The 12,721-nt window shown below is 50.6% G+C and overlaps 1 protein-coding gene across 2 annotated transcripts; it reads left to right on the top strand.

The window, feature by feature from the left end:
- The first annotated feature begins 1,676 nt into the window (after window positions 1-1,676).
- Irf1 (interferon regulatory factor 1) lies at window positions 1,677-9,065 on the top strand. 2 transcript variants are annotated; one of them, XM_026400143.2, is made up of 10 exons: window positions 1,677-2,043; window positions 3,168-3,259; window positions 4,556-4,655; window positions 5,433-5,609; window positions 5,717-5,766; window positions 5,866-5,998; window positions 6,154-6,276; window positions 6,793-6,842; window positions 7,704-7,839; window positions 8,111-9,065. In XM_026400143.2, the coding sequence occupies exons 2-10, from the start codon at window positions 3,173-3,175 to the stop codon at window positions 8,233-8,235; spliced, it is 981 nt and encodes a 326-aa protein (XP_026255928.1). In that variant the 5' UTR covers window positions 1,677-2,043; window positions 3,168-3,172; the 3' UTR covers window positions 8,236-9,065. The 2 variants fall into 2 exon arrangements, with proteins under 2 accessions (XP_026255928.1, XP_077653480.1); XM_077797354.1 differs by lacking the exon at window positions 1,677-2,043 and adding an exon at window positions 2,322-2,421.
- Window positions 9,066-12,721: the final 3,656 nt, after the last annotated feature.

The following is a 12,721-nucleotide window of genomic DNA, read 5'->3' on the forward strand; positions in this document are numbered from 1 at the left end:
CCCATTCCTGCTGGTCTCCCAGGAACTAGGCTTTGCATCAGTCAAAGCACTCAAATTCTAGTCTTACCAGAATTGAATTAACCCATCCATCTCATCTGTGGAAGGGAGGGAGTAGAGTGATTGACAGGTGGGATGCTGGGCACAAATCAGGAGCCACTCAAGCAGGAACAAACTTTATTTCCGAACTCACGTGAAGGCCACCCACGAGGTCCTTCCAGGAACTCCATACACCAACCCGACCTCCCTCCACCTGAACTTTTCCAACCAACACGAACTCTCCTGCCAGAGCTCAACCAGAACTCAAAGGGAACTCCGGGAGAACTCAAAAGTAGCGTTGCCCGAGGCAGCAGGAGCCGCCCTATTGCAAGGGTCTATATACAACTGAATACACAGCCTGTTTCAATCCAGCATCATCCAGTCACAGCAATTATACACAGCTTAACTTAATTATCATCATCTTAAAGGCTCGCTGGTGTCACTCCTTCTGGCAAAATGCTAGGCGCCATCCCAACTCGGTTGTGCCTCTCAACACCACATCACTGCAACTAGGTGCTGCCCTAGAAGGAGAGCCACGCGGAAGGGAATGACACACCTGAAAGAGCTGTTTACTTCTGAGTCAGCAGCTTTGGGAAGGTGAAGAAAGTTCTGTATGGAAAATTAGCACCTAGCTCAGTCTCTAGGAATACAAATGGGGCAAGGTTCTAGTTGTGAGTACAGGAGTTATTGCCCTTATCAAGAGGCATGGGACCCTGGGCTAGAGCTATTGCCTTGGTCAACCTTGTGTAATTTCTCCCTGCTGCCCAGCACCTCCAGGGTCAAGTCATGGGGACCCAAAGAAGACATAAATGCTGCCTTTTCAGAGCTCCTTTGCAAGGTCCAGAGCAAAATGGCCTGAGGCAGGAGTGCTAGGAGGGATCACAGTTGCTTCTCTGAATCCCTTCTCTTATTCCCTTTCTCTAAGGCAATTCCAAAGATGCAAAGGGGGAAGGTGTCATTTTGTTTATTATAAGACTCTGGAGGCAGGAACCTTCAAAACAGCAGTATCTGGTGCCAGAATGGGGCAAGCACTTTACAAATATCGTTTCTCCGCATCATTGCAAACCAGCAGGGTAGGACTGTTATCATTTCGTAGTTGAGGAAACTGAGTCCTGGGTTAGTTGCGCCAGCAGGTGCCAGGTTGGGATTTCCTCTCATCAGAAGCCTATGCAGCACCTCAGGCAGAGTAGGCTTTCTACCTCTAACTCCCCGAAAGCAGGTGAGCGACCTAGAGGGGGCGATGTCAATCTCTCAAGACAGAGACGCTGGGAGGGCTAAAACCCTTTCTTCTTGACACTCCCATTCATGGGCTTGGGGGCCATACTGGTTTTCGGGGATTCAGTTCTGGCGTCCTTTCTGAAGAGGGCAGCAGGTGCCCAGGTGATCCCCTCACCTGCGCTCGGGAGCTAGATGTCTCCGGAGAGGTGGGCCAGGAGAGGGCCACAGAAGCCCCCAGGCTGAGCGAATGCGGAACGAGGGGAGTGACCGTGGGCTGGAGTCACTCGATTTTCCAAGGACAGCCTTCCTCCGGGGCCAGCCGGAGTGGGGGTGGAGTGGGAGTGCGCGGGGCGGGCCCGCAGTGGCCCTGGGGCGGAGGCGCCGGCCGGAGGGGGTGGGGAGGAGCAGTGGCCCTGTACTTCCCCTTCGCAGCTTAGCTCTACAACAGCCTGATTTCCCCGAAATGATGAGGCGGCGCCGGCCAATGGGCGCCCGCGCGGCGCCAAGGAGGCGGAGCCCAGCCTGGGTTGGGGAATCCCGCTAAGTGTTTAGATTTCTCCGCGGCGCCGCGGCCTCGGCAGAGCGCGCCACTCCTTCGTCGAGGCAGGACGTGTGCCCTAGCCAGCAGAGCCGAGGCCAGCAGGAGCAGTGCCCAGCCAAGGCCAGCCGTGCCCAGTGGACCCAAGACCCGGGCATCCTCTGCCTTATCTCCGCTTCGCGGGTCCGCACAGCAGTCCCCGCCTCGTCGGGAACCTCGGGCGCCGCCAGCGGATCGCTCTTGCTGCGGAGGTGAGCCCGCCTTCGCGGCTGGGGGACCTGCGGCGTCTAACAAAAGGCGCGCGGGACACCAGGAAGTGGGGGCCAAAAACCCCAGCCCGGAGAGTCGCGGGCGCGCGGCGTTGCCCGGGCCCCGGCGCGGGCTCGGGAGGGCGCTGGAGGAGCTGCGAGCGGCAGCGCGGGGAGGGCGGGCCGCGGCGTGGACCGCCCACTGGCCGAGGTTGCCTGCGCCCGGCCGCTTTCGCAGATCTGCGTGCGCGGAGCTGCCAGGGGCCTCTAGGTGGCCCGGTACTTTGGTCGCGCGCATCCACACGCCATGTCAGGGAACTCGAGTGTGTGCCCGTGCGTAGGAGCCCGGTGTTCCTGGGCTCTGGCTTTTGCGTGTCACAGGTTGGCGCCCTTGCCCCAGGTTTCGGGCTGCCTGTGCTGGTGGCAGGGACTGGCTTGCTGCCCTTAGTGACTGGAGGAGGTCAGGACTTATATGGGGGTCATGGACCAGGGGGGTGGCAGGAGCCGGCGCCACAGGTGTTCCTCGAGCCACTTCTCTTGAGAAGGGGAAACCAAGCCCAAAGGAATTGCGCGTCCTGGCGTCAGCCTTGTGGGCAGGGTGGCTGTCAGGCATAGAATGGGTTGGGGGGGCGGGGTGAGAAGGTGTCCAGGATCCTTGGGGACTGAGTACCCGTTAGGGAAGGTGCACAGTTTATGGCGACAACTCAAATCAGGGAAATTTCTTCTTGGCATAGGGGTGTGTGTGGGGGGGAACCCTCCCTTTTTAAAGAATTTGGGTTTTGAGAGAAAAGTTTTGGTTTTAAGATATCTGTGTATTTGGTCTCTTTTCCTGCACTTAAGCCCTGAAGCCCTCACTTGTATGCCCACCTCCTTCTGAGAGGGCTGGGACAGGATGAAAGAAGGAGCAGATGTTTTTGCCCAAGATGTTGAAACAATTTGGAGAGCAGTTTTATTCCAGTGCAGGCTTCCTTTCCCATGTTTGTTAAGTCCTGTTATCTGAGGGCAGGAGAGGGTAAAGATCTGGGTGTGAAAATAGGGGAGATTAAGTGAACTCTGGTGGGACAAGGTAGTGACCAGGGATTGTTCAATAGACTCCAAAACAGGAGCCTTCTGTCTTCTCTTTACAGCCAACATGCCCATCACTCGGATGCGCATGAGACCGTGGCTAGAGATGCAGATTAATTCCAACCAAATTCCGGGGCTGATCTGGATTAATAAAGTGAGTGTAACTTTTTGGTTTTTTCTGCTACTGTTGTTACCCATGTTCTTCAGGGGACCAAAGCTTCAGATGCAGCTCAAAAAAGGGAAATGATAAGGAGGCAGGCAGATGTGTTTCCCAGTAGGTTCTGCAGTGGGTGTGCAAGGCCCAGGCCTGGGCCCTCTTTGCCCAAGTCCTGTCTTCTTCCCTTCTCAAGGTGTGGACAGTAACCCTCTTAAAGGCACCTGAAGTTTCCAGCAGCCAGACTCTCCCAGCATTTGCAGAGCTTGAGTTCTTATCTTCTCCCAGGGATACCCCTACCACACACACACACACACACACACACCATTCTGCAGGGCTCTGGCTGGGCAGATGATAGGAAACAGAGAGGTGGGTACTGCTGGGTAGGAAGGTGGTTGTCTCAGCAGAGAACCCAAGAACTAACCTTTTTCAGTTACTCTGACCTAAGAAGACTAACTGCTACACTTGGGGCATGATAGACTCTGTAGACTTAGTATCAATAATAGTAGTAATAGCAATATTAGTATGCATAATAGTAATGGCTAGCAGTTACTATGTACCTTGCACCTTGCTAAGTATGTTACTTAACTTGTGCCTTTTCATTCTCACAGTAGTACTGTGAGGAATGATCCAAATAAGGACACTGAGGTGCTGAGAAGTTGATAATAAGATCACACAAAAAGTGATAAAACCAAGCTTTGAACCTGAACAGTTTGATTCAGAAATCCATAGAGCTAGCCACCAGTAATAATGACAATAAGACCTTAATCTTCATTTGTCAGTGTCCCCACACATGCTCTGGTTTTTACCCTCAGGTATATTTTCTTGTTTCAGAGAGAGGAAACTGTGGTGCCACAGGTAGTCACATTCAGGTCTGGCCCAGTACTCCCTGAAGGGTGTGATCAGGACCCTCTGTGTAGGAGCCAGTTGTCCCAGGTGTCCTCAGCAGACCCATTTAATAGAAGAGTTTCCATTTTTACTTCTGTTTTGGTGCTAACCAGCCAGAGCATTCAGATCAGTGCTGTGGGGGAGAGTTCTCTGTGGGTCCCAGCATATCTATAATGTGCATAGCGGTGTTTTTGCTGAGCTATTGGTACCACAGTCCATCAGAACCCCTCCTAAGAGATCCAGAGTGGCCTGTTGAAGCCAGTCTCAGGACTGGTCAACCCAAACCACATGGGGTGAAAAGGGGAAGTCAGCTTTTTCCCAGACTTGGGGGGCTGGGCATACTCAGCCACAAAGCCTGTGGTCTCTGAGCTGACACAGCCTCTGTGTATTTGTGTGTGTGTTGTTCAGGAGGAGATGATCTTCCAGATCCCATGGAAGCATGCTGCAAAACATGGCTGGGACATCAACAAGGATGCCTGTTTGTTCCGGAGCTGGGCCATCCACACAGGTGTGTCCCTGGGACTGTGTCCCTGAGAGCTAGGGAAGAAACAAGGGAGGCTCTAATATTCATGCAAAGGCTCTTGATGTCCCTGATCTCCCTGATATAGTGTACAGAATTATTTGGGGGGGGGCCAAGGGGCAGACCCATATTTCTGAAGGATAAAAATTGATGTTTCAGCAAATTCTTAAAGGGATTTATAAAGCCAAAATCTTAGAAAGCAAAATAGTATTAATACTACTTGAGGGAGTTTGTGGCTAAAGTTCCCCCTGGAAAAAGAAGTCTGGAGCCAGGGCACTAAAAGAGATCCAGATCTTCCATTTTTTCGAGGGGAAAAAAAGGTCTTTGGCTCAAGGACCACCTGGTTGATGATTGGTCTCTTTTTATCTTTAAGTGATGGGGCTCTTGGCCCAGCTTGGAATAGTCAGTCTACCTATTAGTATCTGTTCTTTGCTGGCCTCTCTGTGCTCACTCCTAGTTAGGAAGTATCAGATAAGCCCCAGTCCCTACCCTCTCTCTGGCTGCTGATAGCACAAGCAGGGAGACTGGGCATGGTCCAGGACACAGCACATTTTGGGGGGGAGGGGCACTCTAATGCATCTGTCTGGGCCCTTCACCGAGGCTTGGTGGATGTTTGAGCCAAGCTTGGATCTTTGAGAAGCCCCAGAGTCTAGAGCCTGCAGAGGGTCGCTAAGGTTTCACCAGTGTAGGCATCTGGAGTACTTTTGCCTTACTCCTCTCAGGCAAGGGGCAGCTGATGATCCATTTCACCCTCTTGCTCTCTAGGCCGATACAAAGCTGGGGAAAAGGAACCAGATCCTAAGACATGGAAGGCAAACTTCCGCTGTGCCATGAACTCCTTGCCAGACATCGAGGAGGTGAAGGACCAGAGCAGGAACAAGGGCAGCTCAGCTGTGCGGGTATACCGGATGCTTCCACCCCTGACCAAGAACCAGAGAAAAGGTAGCCAAGAGCTCTGGGTCTTTGGGGAGCCCTTGGGAGAAAGGGAGTAAGAAGGCCAGCTGGGCTGGCATTCCTATGCCGAGGTTGACAGCCTGTCTGCCCCACAGAGAGGAAGTCCAAGTCCAGCCGAGACACTAAGAGCAAGGCCAAAAGAAAGGTGAGTATGGTCCTCAGCAGCTGGGCCTTTTGTCACTGTGGGTCAGGGTGAGCAGTGGAGAGTGCTACAGTGGGCCTAAGCTGCTTTCTCCCTCCACAGTCATGTGGGGACTCCAGCCCTGACACCTTCTCTGATGGACTCAGCAGCTCCACTCTGCCTGATGACCACAGCAGCTATACAGCTCAGGGATATGTGGGGCAGGACCTGGAGTTGGAGCAGGCACTTACTCCAGGTGAGGATGGCTTTTTATCTTGGGTCCAAGAGGCATTGTGCTGTCTTGGTAGCAGAGGGTGGCCTGTTGGACCAGGCTGCAGGGTGCAGGGTGCCTGGTATCTTGCAAACTAACAAAGCACACATCCTTGACCTTTGGTTCCTGCTGCTCCCCAGCACCATCACCGTGTGTTGTCAGTAGCACTCTTCCTGATTGGCACATCCCGGTGGAAATTGTGCCCGACAGCACCAGTGACCTCTACAACTTCCAGGTGTCACCCATGCCCTCCACCTCTGAAGGTTTGTATTGCTGAGTCCTGGTCTGTCTGCTTGACTGTTTGGGTCCTGAGAAGGGTTTTCTGAGGGAGAAAAGATGCTTAGAAAGCCACCAGCCACGGAGCTGATAGAGCTGGGCATTGTCTACTCCCAATTCCCATGGGCATGAAGCAAGCCCCTGGGATACCAGGAAGGCAGTTCAGAGTGGACTACAGTACTGTGGTGGGCTGGGGAGAAGAGAGAAGGGAGCAGGGGCTGTGTCTTGATCTAAGGTTGCTAGTTCTCCTGGCTCCTCTGCAGCCCAATGCCTTAGAGTGAGGAAGGAAGTGAAGGGGTGGGAAGAGGCGTGACTTCATAGTTTAGGAGGCTGAGTCACCAAGCCAGTGTCTTGTTCTGGAATGTCCATGGCAGATGTCTGCTGGGAGGCCAGTGGTATGTGTGTGTGTGTGTGTGTAGGGGCAGGGGACCCTGGAGGGACTGGAACTGCAGGGCCAGTGTGATCTACTGCCATCCAGCATCTCTGCTCTTCCCCATCCACAGCTGCAACAGACGAGGATGAGGAAGGGAAATTACCTGAGGACATCATGAAGGTATAGCCCTTTCCTTCCTGACTTTCTTTTGAAGTAGACATTTCTTGGTGAGGAGAGAGAGAATCATTGAGAGCTTCCAGATCAGAGGGTGGGCAGCTGCTGTTGTCCCCCAACTACTTGCATAGTCCCACAAGCAGCATATCCACTTGGTGGGGACCGTTGCCCTTCTTGGTTGGGAAAGATGCTGGGTCGTGAAGGCTGGTGGGAAGCCGTGTCTCCAGTGAGCCTTCCTAAAGCAAACTTGAGGGCCCCAGACAGAGCTGTGAATCAGCCACTATCAGTGCCAGGTCCCTGGCCCGTGTCCTCAGCCCCAACATGCCCAGCCCTGCTAGTTTGGGAAATGCACATCAGGTTTCAATAATCAGCCTTTGGGATCTGTAATATGATGGCTTTAAAAAAAATTTTTTAAGACAAATTATCCTCCAGTTTTTTTTTCTTTCTCTGCTTCAGTTTTAAAAATGAATACAAAACATTTTCGAGGTAGTTTTTCCCTGGCTCTGCCACATTAGCACAGAAAACTGAGTTGTGGATCCAGTTCCTTTTCTCTAAGCTTTTTAGTTATCTTTTCTTATTATGCTAACTGTGCTTTAAGCCTCAATCCCAGTTGAGGGAAGTGGTGGAGATACTCTCGTAGAGGGCAGGAGTGGGAAGAGTGGGAAAATGACCCAAGGAGCAGGGCCTGTGTGCGTTGTGCCTCCCAGATCCAGGGCCTGGTTCTGACTGCTGCACATCAACATCCATAAGAGAATGTGAAAATGCTCAAGGGTGTGGTCCTGGTTGGGAAGCCTTGGCTTATCAAGGACAGGCCACAGGGTGAATCTTCATGGGAAGGCTGCTGAATGCTTCTTGCTTTGTCTCCAGCTCTTGGAGCAGTCTGAGTGGCAGCCGACAAACGTAGATGGGAAGGGGTACCTTCTCAATGAACCTGGGGCCCAGCCCACCTCTATCTATGGAGACTTCACCTGCAAGGAAGAGCCGGAAGTTGACAGCCCTGGGGGTAAGAAATCCCTGGATCCTTATGGTTTCTTGGAGAAGGGAAACTCATGTAGTGGGTGGGGAAGGCTTGGGAACAGGGCCAGGAGACAGTAAGGTAAGCAGCTATGTTCCTGTTCCCTGTGGTTTATCTAAAGATGGTGTGTGCTTGCTGCTGCCTTGTGGACAGTGGAGGCTCTGTCTGTGACTTGGGGACAGGGCTGTGTGGATGTGGACTAGGGAACACACCTTATGTCCCCACCCCACTCCTTACATAACCTTCCTTCATCTTCTAGGAGATATTGGGCTCAGCCTACACCGTGTCTTCACAGATCTGAAGAATATGGATGCCCTCTGGCTGGACAATCTGCTGCCCCCAGTCAGGGTGCCCTCCATCCAAGCCATTCCTTGTGCACCGTAGCTGGGCCTCTCGGCCTCCTTTCTCCCTAGGCAAACAAAACTTGGCATCATGGTGGCTATGGTACATAGAAGCTGGACTCCTGTGGGCCCCTCGACATAGCAAAGTGTGACCCCACTGCAGGGATGGGACCTCTATCTTTGGGTCAGTGGACTCTCAGAGGACCTGGCAGGCCAGGGTCTGGGTTTGCCTTGTGCTGTAAAGCTGGCCCTGCCTCCTGAGAATTAGGGGTTGAGGTTCAGAGATTGGTGTGTCAGGTGGACTTGGACAGAAGTTGGCCTTCATATTTTCTCTGTGATCCCAGCTGCCTGGAGAGGGTCTCTCTGTCACTGAGTGGCCCTGCGGGGAACAGATCAGTGACCTCAGAAGAGAATAGCGCCAACTCCAGGGCTGGCTCTGCACTAAGAGACAATTGCACTAAGTGAATCTATTCCCAAAGAACCCCCTCCCTTCCCAGCTGAGCCCTGGGGACTGTTCCAAAGCCAGTGAAATGTGAAGGAAAATTGGGGTCCTGCAGGGTGGTGTCCCTCAGCCTCAGAGGAGTGCTGCCCTGCTTCATACTTCAGATGAGGGGCTTGGGAAAAGACATGGCACTTTTTCTTGTGGACCTTGCCACATTTCTTATCAGAAATGTACACTAATGTTTTCCCCAAGCTCTTGGCCTTCGCATTTATTTATACAGTGCCTTGCCCTGTGCCCACCACCCCCTCAGGCCCTGGAAGCTCTCAGCAGGTCCAGGCAGGGAAGTGTGAGCGTCTTGGTATGACTTAAAATTGGAAATGCCATCTAGCCATTAAGTCATGTGAGATCACATGTAGACATGTTTATAAATATGTATATATTTGTCTTTTTATAAAAAGTTAATTGTTTATGAGGGATGTGTCCTTTTATTTAGAAATTTGTAGTTAGTTTTGCTTTTTATGGAAACATTCTGATGGAACTCATCATTGGCACCGTGCCTGAGCCTGGGTTTGTTGAGCACTGACTTGTATCTATCATGCATCCTTTCAGTTATGGTCATGGAGGAGATGGCAGGCAGGAGGACAGTCATGTCACAGGGAATGCTCATGTAAATGTAGTCACTTGCCCATGACTTTTCAGCCATAGCTGGGAGTTGATTCTAGGCTCCTGGGAACTGAGGAATGTCAGGTTTTTAGTTCTTCTAAGGTATATGCCATAGACTATGTGTCCTGCTGAACACCCAAGTTCTACTCCAAATGTCCAACAATTATTATGATACAATCACAGATGATCAGAACAGACAACCACCCAAGCAGTGTCCCCAAGGTGTGCTGTGATGGCCATCACTTCCTATCCAATTAATACAGTGATAGAAACACTCTTTCTACACTGTTCAATTCTGTAGGCACTTGCATGAGCCACGTGTGCCAGTTGAGCAGTTTAAATGTGGCCAGTGACACATTCAGGAACAAGTTTAAATTTTATTTAGTTAAAATGTGCCTGTTAGTTCAAGGCTTTAATTATGTGTGTGTGTGTGTGTGTGTGTATGCGCTGGGTATTGACCCAGGGCCTGGTGCACATGCTAGGTAAGCACTCTACCACTGAGACACATCCCCAGCCCTCAAGACTTATTATTTCAACAACCAACAATCACTCCATAGGTGCTGAACACCAGCCCTGCAGTGTAGTGGGAAATAGGTCCTTACACAAATGCATGAGGGAAACCTTGGCTGGCCTCATGAAGCAGATTTTTAAAAATTCCATATCTTCCCAGAGTTCTGTCTGGGCTATTACACACAATCTTTATAAGGGGATATACTTGATCAGAGCAGTGGTTCTGAAAACTATAATTAGGGAACCACTAATATATGATAATTCTCCCTTAAGGTCAGGCCCAAATTGTACAAAATGTCTGAGGGTGGAAGGTATGGGTTTTAATCATCTCTCTCCCTTGTCTCTAGCCCTAGGGCATTAATAGCACCCAGCAGTAGGTAAGTTGAGTGTATCACCAGCATCACCTAGGGAACAGGGTCATGGCAGTGATAGCATTGCTTAGGGATATGGATACATGTAGATACATCTTCCACACTCAGTCCCAGAAATCAATAACTGGGACCAAGGCTCTGGAAGGAGTGTTGGCCCTTGGTGGAAAGGGAAGGCTAAATGAGAAAATGATGAGTAAATGGGAAAAATGGGCAAAGTTTGACAGATTTTCTGCCGAGCTCAGGAAGTACAATTCTCTGATCTCAGAAGCTGTGAGTGGTAGGTGCTCATGCTGGGTGAGTGTACGTGGGAGCCTGGACAGGCCCCCATTGTAAGCCCTGCTCATCAGAAAATCCACTTGGGGTTTTCAAGAATATCTTCACCTGGGGGCAGAGTGATGGACAAGATAGCCTTTTCTAGCTCTTCTAGGACCCAGTCTTTACCAAGAAGAACTAGACTGGTCAACCTCCTGTGGTTTCTATCTGGGATTTTCTAGCTGGTAGCATTTAGTTAATGATGGTGGGGTTTGGGCTTGTGAAGTCAGATAAAGTAGACTGAGAAGTGATGGGAGGAAGGAGAGAGTAACCCAGAACAAACATCAGTGCCTACTTCTGCCTTGTTTACTCTGTCCTGATCCCTGATGGAGAGTAGGCAGTGGGTATTATGAAGTCCCAGCAGCTGTTGAAGTCTCTCAAGTACTAACAAGCAAAATTCATCAATTACACATTACCAAAATGATAGAATTATGCCCATCAGTACCCAACCTTCAGAAAGAAGATGGAGACCTGCTGTCCTCCAACTCATGGGACTAACACCTTGGGATGTCCAGAGAAGAGTTGCCAAACTCTGCAACCTCTCTCCCAAGATAGGGAGGTCCTGGGGCTGTGTGGGATACAACCAGACCACCATGGACCTTAGCCCTTGCCCAGAAGACAAATATGATACATAAGACCCAACTGCTCACCTGAAGGTGATGGCTGTTGGTGGTAAATCGTTAACAAAGTGCCTGGAATGTAACAACATCATTATAATTTGAGCCAAATCTGGGCCTGAAAGTTTAAGATCATTCTAAGAACTTGCCAATGCTTCTGTGGGTCATTCCTAAGAGTTTTGGTCTAAGCACTCCTGGTAGAAGCTCTTGATTGAGGGAGCTAGGCAGTCTTTGAAAGGTATTTCTTGGGGTTGTGATGACATCATGGTCATCAAGTACCACTTTCCAATGGGATAAGCTAGCACGTGGGGCTCAGCCACACCAGCTAAAACTCCCACAGTGGGCTAAGTTTACAGATGTTTAAGGGCATTTCTGGGTCAGTAATAAGAGTTCTCTTGCCTTGCTCCAAAGGTGTCACTATAAATGGACTGGTTTGTTAATTCAACTCATTTGGCAATGGGAAGAAAGCTACAGGCAAATATGCAAACTATCCCTTCTTGGTGTATCCACTTTCTCAGAGAACTGTGTGCAGGATGTTGTGACCACCCTGACTTCAGGGATAAGATCTCTGGACATCTCCAGAGGTAGCCTGCCAAGGACAGAACTGAAATTCTGGGAAAAGCCCTGGGCTTGGTTGGAGGTGGAGTTCTTTTCTCCAGAATGATGCCTTCTGGTTGGTGGAACTGGGGCACGCCCAGGCTGTCATTCTCTAGGACCACTGAGTACAGATCCCAAAAACCTCTCAGGGATGCCAGGGAGTGGAGCAGGGGTTATGGATTTTTTTGCAAGTCACTCTTTTGGAGCACACAAGGAAATGTTTTTTCTCTGTTAAATGTAATGCCATTTCTTGGGCAGGACTCACTCTCCACACCCAAGATGTGTCAAATTCATAGGAACTCAGCATTAACATTTTTCCCCTTCTGCCAACTGTCACAGAGGCAGGAGGCCTGGGAAGGAATGGGAAACCTACACATGCCTTATCCAGGGGTAAAAGCACTTGGCCGGGAGGAACTTGGCTTTATCAGCCACAGCTCCCTTGTGGGACTAAGTCTAAAGACTAGATGAATGGCCAGGTAGTTTTTTTTTTAGATCCAGGCAGCTCCAGAGTGACCCATTTCTACTGCTCATCTGAGGTCAGAGTTGCAAAAGGAAGAAGCCCCTACTTCTCTGAGTTCAGTGGTGAGACAGGTCTATGGAGTCCACACTGAGTTTAATTTCAACTGGGGAGATCCTGGAGTCAATGATGCAAAGACATGGAAACTGAATGAAAGGGGTGGGGCAGTCACCCAGCTTCCTATTCCTCACCCAAGGAGATGACTAAAAAAAGACCTCAAAATTTGGCTTTATAATAATGTAGAACTCCGGTGCCCATTTTGTGCCAGGCACTGTGCCACCCCATATGCACCATTGCACTGGCACCCCCACTCCTTGCCATACACATATCCCTGTTCACAGACCAGGAAACCAACACTCAATAAGCATAAGGGGCTTGCCCAGGATGACTCAGCTCATCAGTATGGAGGTTGGATTCCAACCCACATCTGTCTGTGCCCAGTACCTGGGGTGGTTCCACAATATCAGGCTGCCTGCAGAGAAGGAAACTGAGGCCTGGGG

The sequence above is a fragment of the Urocitellus parryii genome, chromosome 1 (genome assembly GCF_045843805.1).
Source record: "Urocitellus parryii isolate mUroPar1 chromosome 1, mUroPar1.hap1, whole genome shotgun sequence".
Taxonomy (NCBI): domain Eukaryota; kingdom Metazoa; phylum Chordata; class Mammalia; order Rodentia; family Sciuridae; genus Urocitellus; species Urocitellus parryii.